Below are 20,219 nucleotides of genomic sequence, written 5' to 3'. Positions count from 1 at the left end.
AGTTAGTTTAGGTATAGTGAATGGTTCAAATGTATTCGACTGTACAGTATTTCATTGTGGTTATACTGTAGCTTTATTACAAAATTTAATGTGGTGTTTTTATAAGTTTTGGAATGAAATAGGTGATTTACATGTAAAATATGACTCATAACACGTAATTTTCACGAAACGAAAGCCACTCCAGAACAAATTAATTTCATGTTGTGAGGTATTATTGTATTGTATTACAATAATTCCTTACTACAGTACAAGGCACTCCATGTACGGAAAGTTGTATCTAATTTATTTCTGTGATTTGGATATCTGATTACGGCACTGTGTATCTTTAAAATAACCCTAAAAGATTTTTAAAAAATCATAAATTCCAGGTCTGTACCATTAGTAATAAGACTACAAAAATACAGCGTCCCTTTTGATCTCTCTCAGGGACAGTCCTAGATTGGTCACGAGAGAGATCGTCATCAATAATGATGTCTCTCCCCACCAACCTACCAGATGACTGAGACACAAGAAGAACAGAAAAGGAATCTTTACTGGGTTTTTTAGTTTGCGAGACAAGGATGCACTTCTGCATCTTTGGATATGGGATGGGATAACTTACTGACCATCTTACAGTTCTTACTCTCCTTGCGTCAGGATGCTGCCGCTAGGGGAGATAGGTGACTTGATGGACCCTTGCATTCTTTGGATACATCCATGGTCTGAGCAGGTTATCCATCACCTTTCTTTTTTAGGCGTTGGGGAGTGGTCAGAATCAAACTCTATCAGAACAGGATGGTAGTTATCCACCAGGGATATCTCTCTCAGAGGGAGAGACCCAATATGGGTCCTAACACGAGTGTCTCCTCTTAGAGGCGTGTCCTGAACCTTCTTCCTATTACGTATTCTGGTGTCCCAATAAATGGTAACCAAATGTTGATAGACATGCCTGGAGTAAAATTTTGAAGCTGGTCTGAAAGATCTAGGCTCTAGGGGTGGGGATGCATTAGGAGAGGGACACTTGACGGACTTAGAAGACTTCCGTCATGTTGGCATGATTCTATGATGGGGACCTTCCTCGGGCAACAAAAGTTCCGATGAAAAATTTCCAGATCACGTTCATGTACGGTGCGTTTAGCGTGTTCAGAAGTCAAGTGCTGTGAGAGTTCCGGGGACACGTCTAGCGAGTTCAGAATCGCTTCGTCTAGCACGCTCAGAATGAGAATGCTTATGATGGCCATGAGATGCGCATTTAAGTGATGCTTGTTCGGATACATGTTTGGAAGAGGAGCATGCAGACAAAGCGCGTCTTTGAAAAGAAGAATCCCACCAGATGTTCACTTTGTGGACGAGGCGCGTCGGGTTAAGGCACGTTGAGATGAGGCACCAAAGGACATGGCATATCCAGAAGTGGAACCCGCATGTGAAGCACATCTAGAGATTGAGGGATGGTGAGGTAAGGAGTGTCCAGAAGTATAGCTCTCTGGATAAGCGCGTCTGGTGGTTGAGGTATGTTCAGGAGAGGCGCTGGAAGCTGAGGTGCATCTGGAGTGTGAGGTGCATCTGGAGTGTGAGGTGCATCTGGAGTGTGAGGCACTTCTGGTAGATTCACTAGTAGTTGAGGCTCACATGATTGTGGTACGAGTGGTTGAGGACTGCAGTGGCGAGGCACGTTTGGAAGAGGTGCGTCTGGAAGAGGTTAAGTCGTCCTTGCATGATCCCGCCGAAGGTGGTGAAGAGTGGGTTTGCCTACAAGAGGCTAGCCTACGATCCCCCTCCATAGAGGAGGGATCTAGCAGAGGTTGTGCAACAGCCAGCAAGCACGCACTGAAGAGACTGAGCACTCTGAAGCAGACCTCCTGGGAGAGTGATGGTCAGGCACTTGCTTAGATGTCCTCTGGGTGGGTGAAGAACATTTTTTCCCTCGGGAAAGACGCCTGAGAAGCAAATCTCCCTCTGAAGACTCCAAAGACAGCAGGGGGATGACTGGAGACTTCCCTGGAGACACCATTGAGCCAATATCCTGCGAAGAAGGACCCTCCTGCTGCTGTCTTGATGACAGAGCTTGCTGCAACTTCTCCGAAAGGGAACCCTGGATACCAAAGGGGGGCCACAGAAAAAGCAAACGTAATCACACTTACGAAAAGACAGAGGCTCCACCATTTCACTTGGGGAAACAGGAGGGCCCCCTAGCCCCTGGGGTTGCCGTAAGGTCAATGGGTCACAACTGTTGCTCGATTGGCCACCGGTGGAAGCCAAAGGAGAAGAGTCAGAAGGAAGCGTATCAGGGTTGGAAGAAAGAAGCCAGACCTTTTAGACTTCGAGGAAGACCTCGAAGACGAGGAATACCTTGAAGACGATGAATACATTTTCGACTTCCTCCTCCTGCCACACTTCTCCCACTGGGAGAATGACCACTCCCGACTCCCCTCACAAGGTGAAGCCTGACTATGGGAATGTCCCCTACAGGAAGGGCATGACTGATGAGGATCCATCTCTAAAGCACTCATAAAACTGCTGTAGGTCTTAGGCAACATTCTAGGATACTTCCGTATTTCTGCAGGCATCCTTAAAGTCCAAAATATTCACACCTAAAGTCGTGAACATGCTGCAAAAAGAGAAAGAATGCATCAGAAAACTGCCAAATATCCTAGTAAAAGAGAACTCCCATCCTCACTGACGGCAGGTATCTAAGTGGTTTGTGAGCGAGCCAGCGGCACCGCTACCAGTAAATAACTACAAACCGACAGCAAAGAAAGTCGAAGTTTCTTCACCTTCGAAGAAAACTTTGAAGGAAAAGAATACTTTAGACCACCTCTCCGCCACCTACCAATCTTCCCCATCTGGGAGGATGTTTACTCCCAAGAATCAATACCAGGAGTCTCTTACAAGCAGAAAGACTGTATGCAGGACGACTCAAGAACGAAGAAAGTCATTAAGGCCAGTTTGATAATGTGGGAGAGACGACGGAATGTCCTCACTCCGAGCCAAAAGCAAAAGTGATGATAGAACGTGTGTGTGAGAATAGTAGCAGGTACTAAACCTTAAACCCTGCTAACTAGCGGTGGGGTAATTATACTTCACTAAAATTCATGGATAGTCTTTCAACTTTGCCGAAACTATATTTCCTAATAGAGCGAAAAGGTTTGTATTAGTGACGGAACAATTATCATTTTATATTTATTTCTGATGTTAAAGATTATAATTTCATCCATAAATCCATTGATAAACCTTCATAATGAGTGTCTGTGTATTTATGGACTTCTGGAATGAATACAGTGAATTTACTTTATTTCTTACAGAAAAAATTGTTTTAGAATACAAGCATGCTGCAAGAACAAATTAAACTTTTAAAGAGGTATTATTGTACTGGATATTTAAATTCAGAATAACCACCTTGATTAGCACCCTTGAAAAAATATCACCAAAAACCTACTATTCTATTTCTGATGTGAAGAAAAAGCGTGTGAGTTGCTGGTGGACTTTTCACTATGTCCGAGAAGAGAGAGCCTTCTAATGTGGTTAACTTGTCAGATGGCATTCGACTCTGAAAAGATGCTCCTTCCAAGCCAACTGAAATGAGACAAAATATATAACCATTAAACTACTGTATTGTATTTTTACTTATGATGATGTTACTCTACAAATCTTTCCAAAGAAACAATCCCTTTTTGAATTTCAACCTAATTATTAATCTCCATGGCAATAGGATTTTTTTTAAATGTATACAATAAAAAAGGGATAAGACATGAATATTTACGGCTAATTGCATACTGGCACAGCATAACTGCAAGTAATCTTAGGTACCTATGAGAGTGAACCACTTCACATTGCAGTCAATAAATTACAAATATCAAACAGCTTATACCATAATCACTTAAAAAATAGTTGAAATACACAACTGAGCCATAAAATCTCACTCTCAGAACATTATGGGAAAAAAAAATATTCTGATCCCAAATGGAATACATTTAATAATTAAACATACTTACTTGACCTTAACCTCTTCTTTACCAGAACAAATTCATTTTGTCTGCTTTCCAATGTTTTTTTTTTTATTCCCTATATATCATCTCAGTAACCTTTACTATAAGAATATGTAATTCAATCTTGTCTTCAATATCCCATACACAGCCCTCTGTGCAAAAAAGAACTAAAGTAATCAGAAACATATGCATACACTCTTGAATCTTCAGGTTCTCAGCAGTTAATAGCCTTGGTTCATGTGTAATTTATCCAAGTAGCTGCAAGAAATCAGAACAGTTGGTTGGCTGGCACTATAACCAGTTAACTATCTATTGTGTTGTCTACTATAAAAAACTACAGAAGATATTGTTTCCACTAAAATTAAGCCATCCTGAAATGTATTGAATAAAATCCAAAAAATCTAAAACAAAATATATAAAGATGGCAAATTCGTAGATAATTTGTATTTTTCCTAACTATACAAACCTCAGCTATTTAATAGGGGTATTACTTTCGGCGTAGCTGAAATGCAAGCCATTAATTTTTAACGAGGGTTTACTACCCACACCGCTAGTCAGCGGGGGTAGGGGAGGGTAGCTTGCTAACCCCCACCTCTCACACACCAGTGCTTGAGCTCACTTTGCTTGGAGGTAGGACTTCAAGGGGGATAGGGCTAGCGGGCAAGTTTGGTTAAATAGCTAAGGTTTGTATACTAGTTAGGAAAAATACAAATTATCTACGAATTTGTCATTTGTTCCGTAACTGGAATACAAACCACGCTATTTAATAGGGGTGACTCACCCATTAGGAAGGGTGGACATCCCAGCCAGTCTGGCTTTTGGCTTTGCCCGGGGGCTCGTTATTTGAGTGTGTTAGCACTCAAGAAATAAGGAGCCCCTGCACCTTGCTAAAACCTTGCTACGCAAGGTCTGCGGCCTACGCAAGCCGTGCGTGAAGGAATGAAGAAGTATGATTCGTCCTAGAAAGTTGTTCTGAAGTTCTTTAGATGGAAACTTGTAGACTAGGAATGTCCCAATACCACCTCGTCAGGGTATGGGGACGTAACAGTATTACAGTAATATTAATACTAGGAACACAAGGGAGCATGGTTTACCTGCAATGTTTTGAGGTCAGCTATGCACAAAACCCAGGATGCTGCTTTCCCCAGGGGATGGGATGATGAAGAAAAGAATAAAGGCCAGTCAAACCTTTTCATTCATGCAAACTAAAACCGGGGTAACAATGCCCTCAACCTTCTGCTACTTGTCCAATAAGGAGCTTGAGGTTTAAAACCACCTGTTGTGCAGCCACCACAGAACCGATAGAGAAAGTATCGAGTCTCCTGTGGGTCACGTCTTGCAGGTAGTGGGATGTGAACATTGTTTGCCATTTCCACACCCCAGCTTGGAAAACCTGCGTCACTGAAAAATTTCTTTTGAAGGCCAGGGACGTAGCATTGCCCGACATCATGTGCTCTGGGGCGACGTGACGGAGGAGGGTCTGGATTCAGTGCCAGGTCAATGACCCTGCAAATCCATGCAGAGATGGTGTTCTTGGTGACCCTCCTCTTAGTCATTCCTATGCTGACGAATAGTGCTGGCACACGAGGACGGGCTGCAGTTGTTCTCTTGAGGTACAGCCTCAAGCTCCTTACTGGGCATAGTAAGAGATGGTCTGGGTCATCTGTTACAGTACGGAGACTAGAAATCCGAAAGGAGTCGAATCAAGGATCCGCTACTCCCAGGTTCCAAGTCTTAGCAATAAACTCAGGGACGAAGCTGAACGTTACCTGACCCCATCCCTTTGAATGGGCGATGTCATAAGAGAGACCATGAAGTTCGCTGACCCGCTTGGCTGAGGCCAAAGCTAGCGGGAATGCCGTCTTCCAAGTTAGGTGGCCATCTGATGCCTGGCATAATGGTTCATAGGGAGGTCTATTCAGACCTGAGAACTCGAACCACGTTCCATTGGGGAGGTCTCACTTCCGACTTTGGGTAGGTAAGTTAATAACTCCGTATGAGTAGATAAAGTTCTAGCGATGAAGAAATGTCCACTCCTTTCAGCCTGAAGGCGAGGCTTAAGGCTGAGCGATAGCCTTTCACTGCTGAGACTGATAGGCGCATTTCTTCACGCAAATACACGAGGAACTCCGCTATTGCTGAAATAGTGGCATCGAGTGGAGAGATACCCCTTCCACGACACCAACCACAGAAGACTTTCCACTTAGCCTGGTAGACTGCTGCTGATGCCTTTCGCAGGTGTCCAGACATCCTAATCGCAACTTATTGCGAAAATCCTCTTTCAGAGAGGAGATGCTGGATAGTCACCAGGCGTGAAATTGTAGTGAACCTACGGCTTTGTGGAAGATGTTGGCATGTGGTTGTTTGAGTAGATTGTGTCATGAAGGGAGTTCTCTTGGCGGCTCTGTTAGGAGTTGCAGAAGGTCCAGGAACCATTCTGTGTGATGCCATAGCGGAGCTATGAGGGTAATTGAAAGATTTACCGATGTTCTGGTCTTGTTGAGTACCCTCCTCATCAAACAGAACGGGGGAAAAGCGTAAACGTCGATGTTGTCCCACTGTTGTTGGAAAGCATCTTGCCTGAGAGCCTTGGGGTCTGGGACTGGGGAACAGTACAGCAGGAGCTTGAAGTTCAGGGCTGTTGCGAAGAGGTCCACAGTCGGAGAACCCCACAAAGTCAGGACTTTGTTGGCTACTAGATGATCCAAAGACCACTCGGTACTCACTATCTGAGATGCTCTGCTCAGGTTGTCGGCGAGCACATTCCTTTTGCCTGGAATGAAGCGATCCGATAGTGGTATCGAGTGGATTTCGGCCCATCTCAGTATCTCTACTTCTAGATGGGATAGTTGCTGTGAAAAAGTACCTCCTTGTTTGTTGATGTAGGCCACTACTGTGTTGTTGTTGCTCATCACCACCATAGAGTGACTTGCCAGGTACTGTTGGAACTGTTGAAGGGCTAGAAAAACGGCCTTCATCTCAAGGAGATTTATGTGGAGGTACTTTTCCGACTCTGACCAGAGGCCTGAGGTTGTGTGGTGCAGCACGTCCCCCCCCCTATTTTTGAAGCGTCTATAATTATGCCTAAGTATACCAGGTCTTTGAGTGGGGAGCAGGGAAGGCTTATCGAGATTTACCATGATCCCTAGATCTTGGCAAAGTCTCAGAAGTTTGTCTCGGTGTTGAAGAAGGTTTGACACCGAGTCTGCTAGGATTAACCAGTCGTCCAGATAACGGAGGAGACGGATGCCAATCCTGTGTGCCCAAGATGATACTATGGTGAACACTCTGGTGAAGACTTGTGGTGCTGTGGAAAGACAGAAGCACAGCACCTTGAACAGGTATTTTCTGTTGTCCAGGCTGAATCTTAAGTACTTCCTTGAAGATGGATGGACTGGGATCTGGAAGTACGCGTCCTTTAGATCCAGTGTGCACATGAAATCTTGCGGTCTTACTGCTAGTCTGACCGTGTCTGCCGTCTCCATGCTGAACGGAGTTTGTTTGACAAACTTGTTCAGAGATGAGAGGTCGATGACCGGTCTCCAGACGCCTTCTTTACAAGAAAGTCAACTGAAGAAGCCTGGGGATCCGTCGAAGACCTCTTGGAGAGCGCCCTTCTTCCACAGGGTCTGGACTTTTGCCCGAAGGGCTTCCCCCCTTGCCGATCCCATGGCAAGGGAGTTCAATGACACTGGATTCATCATCAGGGGAGGTAGAGATGTTATGAACGGGACGCGATATCCTAGACTGATCACGGTGATTGTCCAGTAATCGGCCCCGAGTTGCTTCCACCTGTTTGAGCAACTTTGTAGGCATCCCCCCCACTGGTGGAAATGCAGGGGGACTGCCTATCCTAGCGCTTGCGGCCTCGGCTGCTCCCTCTAGGAGTTTTGCCTCCCCTGGAGGACTTTTTGCCTTTCCGTTCTTTGACAGGAAAGGGCTTAGCCACCATCGTCTTCGCTGCTGTTGTCGTCGTAGTGGTCTTGGCTGGACGGGACTGCTGTGGTGCTGGAGGCTTATAGGGCTTGGATGTTGAAGCCCTATGAAGGAGGGAGTCTTGAGGAGACTTCCTCCACCTCTTAGCGGCATGTTCCACATCCTTAAGCTCGAAAAGAACACACCCCTCCATGGAGGAATGTCTGAGCCTATTGATCTTGGCGCTAGGGACCTTCTGATGGAATCTCTCGGCTACTGCATCCCGACGTTTCAGGATGGAATTTGCCCACAAGTTCGAGACTTGGTGGGCCAGAAACTCGATCGTGCGAGTACCTGAGAGAAGGAAGGTTTCCATAGCTTTCCTGGTACATTCCTTGGAGAAATCCTCAGAACGTATCAGGATACCTAAGGTCCCCAACCAGATATCGAGCCACGAAGTAGCTTGCATATCACACTTCACGACATTCTCCTGATTGAGGATCTCGGCTGCTGAGAAGGAGACCTGCTGGTTGGAGATCCCTCAAGAGGGACTCCCCTGGTTAGCTCTTCCAGAGAGTGGTGAAGTGGAAGAGCTAGACAAGGCTCCTCTAGGATCTCGAAGCAACTCCTCTGCTGTTTGCGAGGAGGTGGGAGGAGCTTGTTGGTGGTACCGGAACGGTTGGAGGAGGACATCTTGGAGAGCTGTTGTTAGATCTTGTCCCTGGTAGTAGAACCTCATTAAAAATTAATGGCTCGTCATTTCAGCTACTGTACACCAAAAGTATTACCCCTATTAAATAGCGTGGAATACATTCCAGTTACGGAACAAATAAGATTTCACATTTGTACAGTATATGAATCTCTATACTACATGTACTAGAAAACAAGATTCTAATCTAAATTTCATTTAAAACTGTGATGTCTTTCAATTTTTTTAATTGTGTAATCCCAATTACTTTCATTAAACTAAATAACAGAAATCTAAAAAATATTTCGATACTCACTTGATGTTCATATTGATTTTTTTCCAAAAGCTCAACTTATACCCATAAAATTCTAAAATTTTAAAATTCTGCCATTTTCGTCCCTTCAGTAAATACTTGCACTTACTAAAGTAATGAGCATTCTAGTGGCAAGTCATAACTGGCGTGCCAGTTGCTGTTTCCAAACGTCCAAGACAAGAATGTACGGTATGTACTACAGTCATTCTCCTAAGAAAATACATCACATTTCAGGTATGTAATATTACTACCACACTTGCAGTTACTATAATCCTATAGAACACCTTCTATCACTACATAAGGGTGATCATGATCACGGCAATTGTAAGCCTGTTCTTGGCAAAGGCGTTGAGGGAGGAGCGCTCGAAGTGATTGTACACATACTGATCGTGCTCATGGAGGAGAACTTGTGTGTGGTGTTCGTGACCGTGGTTATCGCTTCTTACAAGGAGAAAGTGCAGGGGGGATACTTCTCCTCCTGTTAAACAAAAAATTTTGGGGAATCAGAAGAGTATGGAAGCATCATCAAATCGTCCACACACCACAATCGGGTGATCAGCCACTGAAGCAAAGCCTCTTGGGAGCATCCCAAGACAGGAGGGAGACACAAGTCCTGACTAATGATGCTCGGGATCAAGATCTTATGATACCGATCCTCGGAACCGTGCACACGAGTGCTGAACCTGACACCAAGCTTCTTCCCCAAGGCCAAACTTGATGCAGCATTACTCTCCCCACACAACCACATGGGAATTGTTAGTTAGAAGTCTCGGGAGACTCTGAACGACCAGTCGTCTCGTGCCTCAGTGATGTCTCTGGAACTCAGCAACAGGCAAAGGGAACAGTCATAGCAGCAGTAGCAATGCGTACCAAAGACCTACTGCTTCTCTCTCTTTCTCTCCTTAAAGAAAGAGAGAGAAAACATCCAATAAAGGTGAAAAAAAGGGTGCCTTTCTTCTCTACTGACGGTGGGTATGCTTCAGTCTAAGAATTAAAACTGATGTTTCTTCCCCCAATTGGAACACTCTCAGTACTCACTCACTCTCTGCCCACAACAGCACAAAAGTGAAATGTATGAAAACACCTTTACCGAATACCAAGCAATCACAAGGATGCTCACTGATGTTTCTTCCCCTGAAAGGACAACTCTCAACACACAAAATGGGAGGTTCCTGGGACTTGTGCAGCTTCTCCCATAGGGAGAGATCTGGTGGTAGTTACGTGAACGTAAGGGCCGATTCACACTGTACGCTATGTTTTCTAAGGATACGTTTTGTTTAACTTCCAGCAAAATATCACTGCAATAACCACTTCTACTACTACTACTATTACTTCTAATATTATCATCATCATTATTATCACAAAGATGGCGAAAGAGTAACTGCATTAAATTTTTTTCATCCTTCACTACTAGTATCTGTGCTACTAGTTAAAACTTAGAGAAAAATAAAAAGAATAGGAAAAATAATTATATTCTGCTCATCTATCATTAAAATAACAGCACTTGAAGCTGATGATAAAGTTTATAAGCAGAGCTTACTTTATATTATGCAGTGCAATAGACGTGCTGCAAGTTGAAATGAGAATAATAATAAAAAAAAAATAATTTTCTGTTTCTGATTTTACTGTTAATAACCATCACACAAACCATGTACTGAGTACATTATATAATACAACTGGAAGTCAACATCATGGTAGTAGTTAGCATCCGCATCATAAGTTGAAAGGTTTGCTGGTGAGGGATCTAGTGTTCAAGAAGCTGAATGTGTTTCTGGGGTGAATGCTAAGTCAACCATTTGCTTCATTTCTAAAGTAGAAATTACAGGAAGCACCTGTGTTTTGCATATGTTTTTTATAAGATGAAAATGTCTTCACTGTTGCAACCATACTCTGAAAAAACAAGTCAATCGTGTCTGTTAACTTTTCTCCTTTGTCACTGTTATCTTCCACTAAATATTTCATCAGAAAAGATAAGCTGTTTCTGGTGGGTTTTTGCCCTTACAAGATAAAGATCTATAGGTAGGTTTTCTTTTAACACCACCTTTTGATGAATATCCTTGTTTTAGGATAGGATTACTTTCACTTTGTTCTTATCCTGTTAAGTCATCTGTTTCATCTACAGTACTTCGATGTTCTCTGTCTTTTCGTTACGATCAAAATAACCAACAGTTTCTCTTTCACCTAAAAACAGTCTAATAAAAGAGATTTCATCTGCGTATTTCTATTTTGGTACTCTGGCAGCCTCTTGACCACTTTTTGTAGTACATCTTTTCAAATATCTCCGGTACTGGTCTCGTGGTGATTTCCATCACAGTTTGCACTTATGAACTGAAACTGAAGAGAGACCATGCCGCAATTCTAGCTTTATAACGTCATGCAACTAAAAATATGAATGTTATTTCGGAGTGCAAGGTATGTGTCTATGGTGGAATGTGGTGGAATAGATCGTGGTTCATTTTTGTTGTTTTAACAAATGTAATATTTGTAATTCTTTCAAGATTTACTTATCAAAATTGTTTCTTTGTAGATAAGAGTATGCATGATTATGTAATAAAATCAAAACAAGCAGCTAAAGGCTTTTTCATTTTAAGTTCAGAGAACAAAAATACTTATCATCCTGATCAAGGTAAACTGTTCAACCGCATGAACACACCCATAAAATAAACATGAGATAAACAACCATGCCCTCACAACCATACCATGCCCTCCCTCCCTCCCTCTCTCATGGAAGGCTATTGCTGCAGAGTTTTGGAACCTATGGAATTTTCCAAATTGCATTGGGGCCATAGATGGCAAACATGTAAAACTTCAGGCACCACCAAACACTAGGTCACTTTTATAAATAAAGCAAACTTTTGTGGTTGTTTTTCTTGCACATGTTGATGCAAAATGTTATTTTCCTTAGTAAAATAAATTTTTGAATATACTTACCCGGTGATCATGTAGCTGCAGCTCTGCTGCCCGACAGAAAAAACCTACAGGCGGGATACGCCAGCGATCGCTATACAGGTGGGGGTGTACAACAACAGCGCCATCTGTCGAGTAGGTACTCCAGTACTTCTTGTCAACAAAGAACCAATTTTCTCCTCGGTCCACTGGGTCTCTATGGGGAGGAAGGGAGGGTCCTTTAATTCATGATCACCGGGTAAGTATATTCAAAAATTTATTTTACTAAGGAAAATAAAATTTTTCAATATTAATCTTACCCGGTGATCATGTAGCTGATTCACACCCAGGGGGGTGGGTGGAGACCAGCATACATGTTAACATTAGAAGCTAAGTATCCCGTATTTCATTTTAGCAGTTATTCAAAATAACAGACATAAAATTAACAAGTACCTGGTAAGGAAGTCGACTTGAACCATTACTCTGCCTTTTTAAGTACGTCTTCCTTACTGAGCCTCGCGATCCTCTTAGGATGCTGAGCGACTCCTAGGTGCTGAAGTATGAAGGGCTGCAACCCATACTAAAGGACCTCATCACAACCTCTAATCTAGGCGCTTCTCAAGAAAGAATTTGACCACCCGCCAAATCAACCAGGATGCGAAAGGCTTCTTAGCCTTCCGTACAACCCAAAAACAACAATAAAAAGCATTTCAAGAGAAAGATTAAAAAAGGTTATGGGATTATGGGAATGTAGTGGTTGAGCCCTCACCTACTACTGCACTCGCTGCTACGAATGGTCCCAGGGTGTAGCAGTTCTCGTAAAGAGACTGGACATCTTTAAGGTAAAATGATGCGAACACTGACTTGCTTCTCCAATAGGTTGCATCCATTACACTCTGCAGAGATCGGTTCTGTTTGAAGGCCACTGAAGTAGCGACAGCTCTAACTTCATGTGTCCTTACCTTCAGCAAAGCATGGTCTTCCTCATTCAGATGAGATTGGGCTTCTCTAATCAAAGTCTGATGTAATAAGAAACTGCGTTCTTCGACATCGGTAAAGCAGGTTTCTTAATAGAACACCATAAAGCTTCTGATTGTCCTCGTAATGGCTTCGTACGTCTTAAATAGTACTTAAGAGCTCTTACTGGGCATAGTACTCTCTCTTGTTCGTTTCCAACCAAACTGGACAGACTTGGAATCTCGAACGATTTGGGCCAAGGACGAGAAGAGAGTTCGTTTTTAGCTAAAAAACCAAGCTGTAAGGAACATGTAGCCGTTTCAGATGTAAATCCTATGTTCCTGCTGAAGGCGTGTATCTCACTGACTCTTTTAGCTGTTGCTAAGCAAACGAGGAAAAGAGTCTTCAAAGTGAGATCTTTAAAAGAGGCTGATTGAAGCGGTTCGAACCTTGCTGACATCAGGAACCTTAAAACCACGTCTAAGTTCCAACCTGGTGTGGCTAACCGACTCTCCTTTGAGGTCTCAAAAGACTTAAGGAGGTCCTGTAGATCCTTGTTGTTGGAAAGATCTAAGCCTCTGTGGCGGAAGACTGCTGCCAACATGCTTCTGTAACCTTTGATCGTAGGAGCTGATAGGGATCTTACCTTCCTTAGGTGTAAAAGGAAGTCAGCTATCTGCGTTACAGAGGTACTGGTTGAGGATACTGAATTCGCCTTGCACCAGCTTCGGAAGACTTCCCATTTTGACTGGTAGACCTTGAGAGTGGATGTCCTCCTTGCTCTGGCAATCGCTCTGGCTGCCTCCTTCGAAAAGCCTCTAGCTCTTGAGAGTCTTTCGATAGTCTGAAGGCAGTCAGACGAAGAGCGTGGAGGCTTGGGTGTACCTTCTTTACGTGCGGCTGACGCAGAAGGTCCACTCTTAGAGGAAGAGTCCTGGGAACGTCTACTAGCCATTGCAGTACCTCGGTGAACCATTCTCTCGCGGGCCAGAGGGGAGCAACCAACGTCAACCTTGTCCCTTCGTGAGAGGCGAACTTCTGCAGTACCTTGTTGACAATCTTGAACGGGGGGAACGCATAAAGGTCTAGATGGGACCAATCCAGAAGAAAGGCATCTACGTGAACTGCTGCTGGGTCCGGAATCGGTGAGCAATAATTTGGGAGCCTCTTGGTCATCGAGGTAGCGAACAGATCTATGGTGGGCTGACCCCACAGGGCCCATAGTCTGTTGCAAACATTCTTGTGAAGGGTCCATTCTGTAGGGATGATCTGACCCTTCCGGCTGAGGCGGTCTGCCATGACATTCATGTCGCCTTGAATGAACCTCGTTACAAGCGATATCTTTCGATCTCTTGACCAGGTGAGGAGGTCCCTTGCGATCTCGAACAACGTCCTCGAATGAGTCCCTCCTTGCTTGGAGATGTACGCCAAGGCTGTAGTGTTGTCGGAGTTCACCTCCACCACCTTGCCTAGAAGGAGGGACTTGAAGCTTCTCAAGGCCAGATGAACTGCCAGTAGCTCCTTGCAGTTGATGTGTAGTGCTCTTTGATCCGGATTCCACGTGCCCGAGCATTCCCGACCGTCCAGTGTCGCACCCCAGCCCGTGTCCGATGCGTCCGAGAAGAGAAGGTGGTCGGGGGTCTGAACAGCCAGTGGTAGACCTTCCTTGAGAAGAATGCTGTTCTTCCACCAAGTCAGTGCAGACTTCATCTCTTCGGATATAGGAACTGAGACCGCTTCTAGCGTCATGTCCTTTCTCCAGTGAGCAGCTAGGTGATACTGAAGGGGTCGGAGGTGGAGTCTCCCTAACGCGATGAACTGGTCCAGCGATGAAAGCGTCCCTATTAGACTCATCCACTGTCTGACTGAACATCGGTTCCTTTTCAGCATGCTCTGGATGCATTCTTGGGCTTGACTGATTCTGGGGGCCGACGGAAAAGCCCGAAAAGCTTGACTCTGAATCTCCATACCTAGATAGACTATAGTTTGGGATGGAACGAGTTGCGACTTTTCTATATTGACCAGGAGACCCAATTCCTTGGTCAGATCCATAGTCCATTTGAGATTCTCCAGACAGCGACGACTTGACGCAGCTCTTAAAAGCCAGTCGTCCAAATAGAGGGAGGCTCTGATGTCTGCTAAATGCAGGAATTTGGCAATATTCCTCATCAGTTTGGTAAACACTAGAGGTGCCGTGCTTAAGCCAAAGCACAGGGCTTGGAACTGGTAAACCACCTTCCCAAAGACGAACCTTAGGAAAGGTTGGGAATCTGGGTGGATGGGGACGTGAAAGTATGCGTCCTTAGGTCTAACGAGACCATCCAGTCTTCCTTCCTGACCGATGCTAGCACCGACTTCGTCGTCTCCATGGTGAACGTCTGCTTGGTGACAAAGACATTTAGAGCACTGACGTCTAGCACCGGTCTCCACCCTCCTGTCTTCTTCGCTACTAAGAAGAGACGGTTGTAGAAGCCCGGGGATTGATGGTCCCGGACTATGACTACCGCTCCCTTTTGTAGCAAGAGAGACACCTCTTGCTGTAAAGCTAGCCTCTTGTCCTCCTCTCTGTACCTGGGAGAGAGGTCGATGGGAGTTGTTGCTAGAGGGGGCTTGCGCAAGAATGGAATCCTGTACCCCTCTCTGAGCAACTTCACAGACTGTGCGTCTGCACCCCTGTTCTCCCAGGCCTGCCAGTAGTTCTTGAGCCTGGCTCCCACTGCTGTCTGGAGAAGATGGCAGTCAGACTCTGCCTTTTGAGGACTTGGAACCCTTCTTCTTTTTGCCACGTTGACTATCGGCACGGGTACCTCCTCTGCTGAAGGTTCTGCCACGAAAGGGCGGAATGAACCTAGACGCTGGTGTGTCCATCCTAGGTCTAGGCACGGAAGGTAAAGCTGTGACTTTACGTGCGGATGACGCCACCAGGTCATGGGTATCTTTCTGGATCAACGAGGCGGCAATCCCCTTGATCAGCTCTTCAGGAAAGAGACACTTGGATAGCGGAGCAAACATCAGCTCTGACTTCTGACATGGTGTGATCCCCGCCGACAAGAAGGAGCAAAGGTGATCTCGCTTCTTAAGAACTCCCGACACGAAAGAAGCCGCAAGCTCGCCAGACCCATCCCGAATGGCTTTGTCCATGCATGACATGATGAGCATGGCAGAGTCCTTATCCGAAGGTGAGGTCTTTCTGCTCAACGCTCCCAAACACCAGTCCAAAAAGTTGAAGATCTCAAACGCCCGGAAAACTCCCTTTAAAAGATGGTCCATGTCCGAAAAGGTCCAACAAATCTTGGAGCGTCTCATAGCCAGTCTGCGGGGAGAGTCTACCAGACTTTTGAAGTCGCCCTGGGCAGAGGCAGGAACTCCCAAGCCGAGATCTTCTCCCGTGGCATACCAGACGCTAGATTTGGAAGCAAGCTTGGTCGGTGGAAAGATGAAGGATGTCTTCCCAAGTTGCTTCTTGGCCTGCAACCACTCTCCCAGTACCCTTAAAGCTCTCTTGGATGAGCGCGCGAGTACGAGCTTCGTAAAGGCAGGAGCTGCTGACTGCATGCCTAAAGCGAACTCAGAGGGAGGTGAGCGTGGGGCTGCAGACACAAACTGGTCCGGATACAACTCCTTAAACAGGGCAAGGACTTTCCTAAAGTCTAAGGAGGGAGGCGTAGTCTTGGGTTCCTCTATGTCGGAGTGTTGATCGTCCAAATGCGCAGCTTCGTCGTCATCAGAGATTCCTTCATCCGAATGCTGAGGAGGAAGCGGCAAAGGAGGAGAAGAAAGCTGAACGGCTGAATCCGGCAGCACGGGTGCATGCGTAGCTGCACTGGATCCAACATCATGCCGCTGCTGGTCAGTCTGAGAGCTGGCAACAACAAAAGCGGAGTGGTGGTGCGTGGTGGGGACTGCCGTGGGTTGCGGAGACTGCTGCATTGCGTCAAAACACGGCAGCTTGACAGCACCTTCCCACTGCTGATGCGGTAGCTCACGCATGTCAACGGAGGGTGCCGCACGTCGGCTAACGTCAACATGCGTCTGGCAGGGTTGACTGCGCATCGGTGGTGGAGCTCTCACAGCCGGAGTGTGGGAGCAGGCAGCCGCAGTGTCTGCTGAGCGCACAACCGTGGCAGGTTGTAGGTTAACGGGTGCAGCGTCAACCTTCTCAGCACGATACTCCTGCATGAAGGAAGCTAGCTGAGTCTGCATAGACTGCAGCATAGACCACTTAGGGTCTACAGCGGTTGGTGCGGCAACAGACGGAGTGATTGCCTGCTGCGGAACCACTCTACCTCTCTTGGGAGGTGTGCAGTCTTCGGAAGACTGCGGCGAGTCCGAACTGACCCAGTGGCTACACCTGGGCCGTTGGACTCGCTCGGAAGGGACCTTGCGCTTGAGAGGTCGTGAGACCTTGGTCCAGCGTTTCTGACGAGAAACTTCTTCCACAGACGAGGAATGAATGGGCTCACTCGTCTGTTTGTGGGTGGGACGATCTCTGCAAGATACGTCCGCAACCACTGAGGGTACATCTGTACGCTGATCAAGGCCTGTCAAACCCTTTGGTCCTTCGACATTGCTTCTCCCCTGGGCTTGGGAGCTTGCAAGAGGTCCCGGACTGGGAGGACGACTGGCACGAACAGATGCACCCTCATGCGTAACACTGACACTTTTCACAGCACTTGCACTCACTACACTTCCCACTGCACTTTTCTCCTTCAACTCTTTGACGTCGGCCAAGAGTTGATTGCGGTCATTCGCTAATGACTCAACTCTGTCACCAAGAGCCTGAATGGCACGCATCATGTCCGCCATCGAGGGTTGCTGAGAGCTAGTAGAAGGGTCGGGTGTAACCACTACAGGGGAAGGAATAGGTTGTGGGGCATGGGGAGAGGAAAAATCAAAAGAGCGAGACGAACTCCTCCTGATCCTATCCTTCTCTAGCCTACGTGCATTCTTAAGGAATTCTTGAAAATCGAATTCCGAAAGCCCAGCGCATTCCTCACATCGATCTTCCAATTGACAGGCTTTACCCCTACAATTGGAACAAACGGTGTGAGGATCTATAGAGGCCTTCGGAAGACGCCTAGAACAGTCCCTAGCGCTACACTGCCTGTACTTGGGGACTTGAGTAGGGTCAGACATCTTGAATTAGTCAAAGGGGGAAATCCAAAATCTATCCAAGTCGTCAACAAATAATCCAAAATCTAATCAATAAAGCTTGATAAGGTATTGATAATAACTCCTGTACAGCGAAAGCTAGTATCTAGAGAGAATACATCACCAAATAGCGTGAAAATCAACTCCAGAAACAACAGCGTATCAAGTAGGTCTTGCCGGTGGCACGACAGAGAGAAAATTGGTTCTTTGTTGACAAGAAGTACTGGAGTACCTACTCGACAGATGGCGCTGTTGTTGTACACCCCCACCTGTATAGCGATCGCTGGCGTATCCCGCCCGTAGGTTTTTTCTGTCGGGCAGCAGAGCTGCAGCTACATGATCACCGGGTAAGATTAATATTGAAAATTATAAATTTGTTGTGGTTGATATTGGGTCATATGGTAAAAATAGTTAGAGTGAATATTTTCTCATTCAAAGTTCGGTGAGAAGTTAGAAAAAGACATTCTCAACTTACCCTCCCCAACATAGCTGCCAAGCTCATCTTGAACTACATCTTTCGTTATTATTAGAGACGAAGCGTTTTCTCTGAAAACTAATCTGCTGATACCTTATCCCGGCTCATAGAGCAATGAAGATGATAAGAAAATGCATTTAATTATCGGCTTTCAGATGCAAGGAGGGATGTCGAGAATGCTTTTGGGATACTGAGTCAGAGAATTAGAATATATACAAGTACAATGAATTTGTTACCTGATAACGCTGATAATGTTATATTTGCAATTTTCCTTTTGCACAACTACTTTCGTGTCAATACTGTTGATGTTATAAACATAACTGTCTCCAACAATGAAGGCTCCTTACAAGACAGCTAGACAGGGAGGAAATGCCCCTCATGGTGCATTCCTTGTAAGAAAAAATTTAAAGATTTCTTTAATAATTCTCCTGGTTCTCTTCCTTGGAAGAAATCATTGTGTATAGATAAGGATGAATGTAAATGAAAAGGATAATGAAAAATTATATCAAGATGAAGTCAAATACAGTTGAATAACTTACCTGTTTTTTAATTCGTCGTCAATAACTCTCCATATTTGTTCCTTCGTCTGATTGTCACTTATCTTCTGTTACTCATATAGCTCCTCATATCCTATGACCAACTCTATCAATTTCTCATCACTCATTATTGCTCAATCACCCCAAAATGCAACGTGACTACAACTGATACCTATCTGTTCACACTAAGCAGTGAGGATACGTATACATTTCGTACGTGAGAGATTTCTTCCAAACGTATCATAGCCGTACGAACGAAAGCCATACAAAAGACAAACGAAGACCGAACCGTATAGTGTGAACAGTTCCATTAGTTTCTACGTACAAATGATTTACGAACAAAAGCCATAGGAAGACAAAACGTAAATGAACCGTACTGAGTAAATCAGCCTTAACTCCTATCAATCAGACTACAGAAAACATCTTCTACACATTCTTATCAAAAAAGAAGACTCAGCAAAAACACAGTGGGGAGAGAGGAGAACTAAAAGTTTGTCTTCTCGGGAGCTGTGTAGCCTAAGACGACACGCTCACAGGGAGGAGAACACAACAGCCAGTACTCTTCTTCCGACGGAGCACCACCAAAATCGAAGGCAAACTTCCTTGGGACTAGGTAATCGTTGTTGATGTTGGCCACACACACTAGGGATAAGACAGCAACAGACATGCCCCCTAACAGGAACAGGAATGTTGGATAGCTTCAAATAATTAGGAAACTATAACACAATTTCAGTTATCAGGAAACAAGAATTTCCTTGCTTCCAAAATCCCTCGAACATGACTGCCAGGACCCATTTTAAACTGAAAGAAAAAACAAAAGACTAAACCAGCCAGATATTGACGCTGAATAGTACATCAGTACTTGTCAGCGGCCAGAGATAAAGTGATGTTGCTCTACCTGTCAGGTGGGAAGAGGTTCCCTGCCACCTGGTGACCAAACATGTTCACCTTGTTAGTTTAATGGCCGATTCCAGTTTTGCTGGTCATAATCCTATTAAAGGTCTATAGTTTGTATTACGTGTAGGAACAATTCATGTTTCAGTACACGTTACTAACCAGTTGGATCATCTTGTTCTGCTTCTTGTTCTCCTTCTTCTTTCTCATTCTTTTCAGTTTTCACATCATCCTTTGCGTCAGACGATCCTGTAGTAGTTGTATTTGGAGTAGTGGCATTATTGGTGGATGTTTCTTCTTCTTCTTGCTCTGTCTGATAGAGAAATTAGTAATTGTTAGCTACATGTTAGTCTAATCAAACTTTTTATCAGCAGTCTAAAACTGCTAACTTCCAACATTTGCAGTTTTATTCATGCATTTACTAGATGCTCCATATTAC

At 44.9% G+C, this 20,219-nt stretch overlaps 1 protein-coding gene across 1 annotated transcript in view; it reads right to left on the bottom strand.

Moving 5' to 3' along the window:
* Positions 1 to 20,219, bottom strand: part of LOC137622982 (lysine-specific histone demethylase 1A-like) — a 137,651-nt gene that overhangs the window by 94,201 nt on the left and 23,231 nt on the right. Inside the window, exons 2-3 of the mRNA XM_068353593.1 lie at positions 19,943 to 20,093; positions 3,416 to 3,552 (exon numbers count right to left, since the gene is read on the bottom strand). Coding sequence (XP_068209694.1) covers positions 3,416 to 3,552; positions 19,943 to 20,093 — 288 coding nt within the window. The remainder of the gene's footprint in view (positions 1 to 3,415; positions 3,553 to 19,942; positions 20,094 to 20,219) is intronic.

Source organism: Palaemon carinicauda, chromosome 30 (assembly GCF_036898095.1).
Source record: "Palaemon carinicauda isolate YSFRI2023 chromosome 30, ASM3689809v2, whole genome shotgun sequence".
Lineage (NCBI taxonomy): Eukaryota > Metazoa > Arthropoda > Malacostraca > Decapoda > Palaemonidae > Palaemon > Palaemon carinicauda.
The sequence above is the reverse complement of the archived record's forward strand: the minus strand, read 5'-3'. Positions and strand labels throughout refer to the sequence as shown.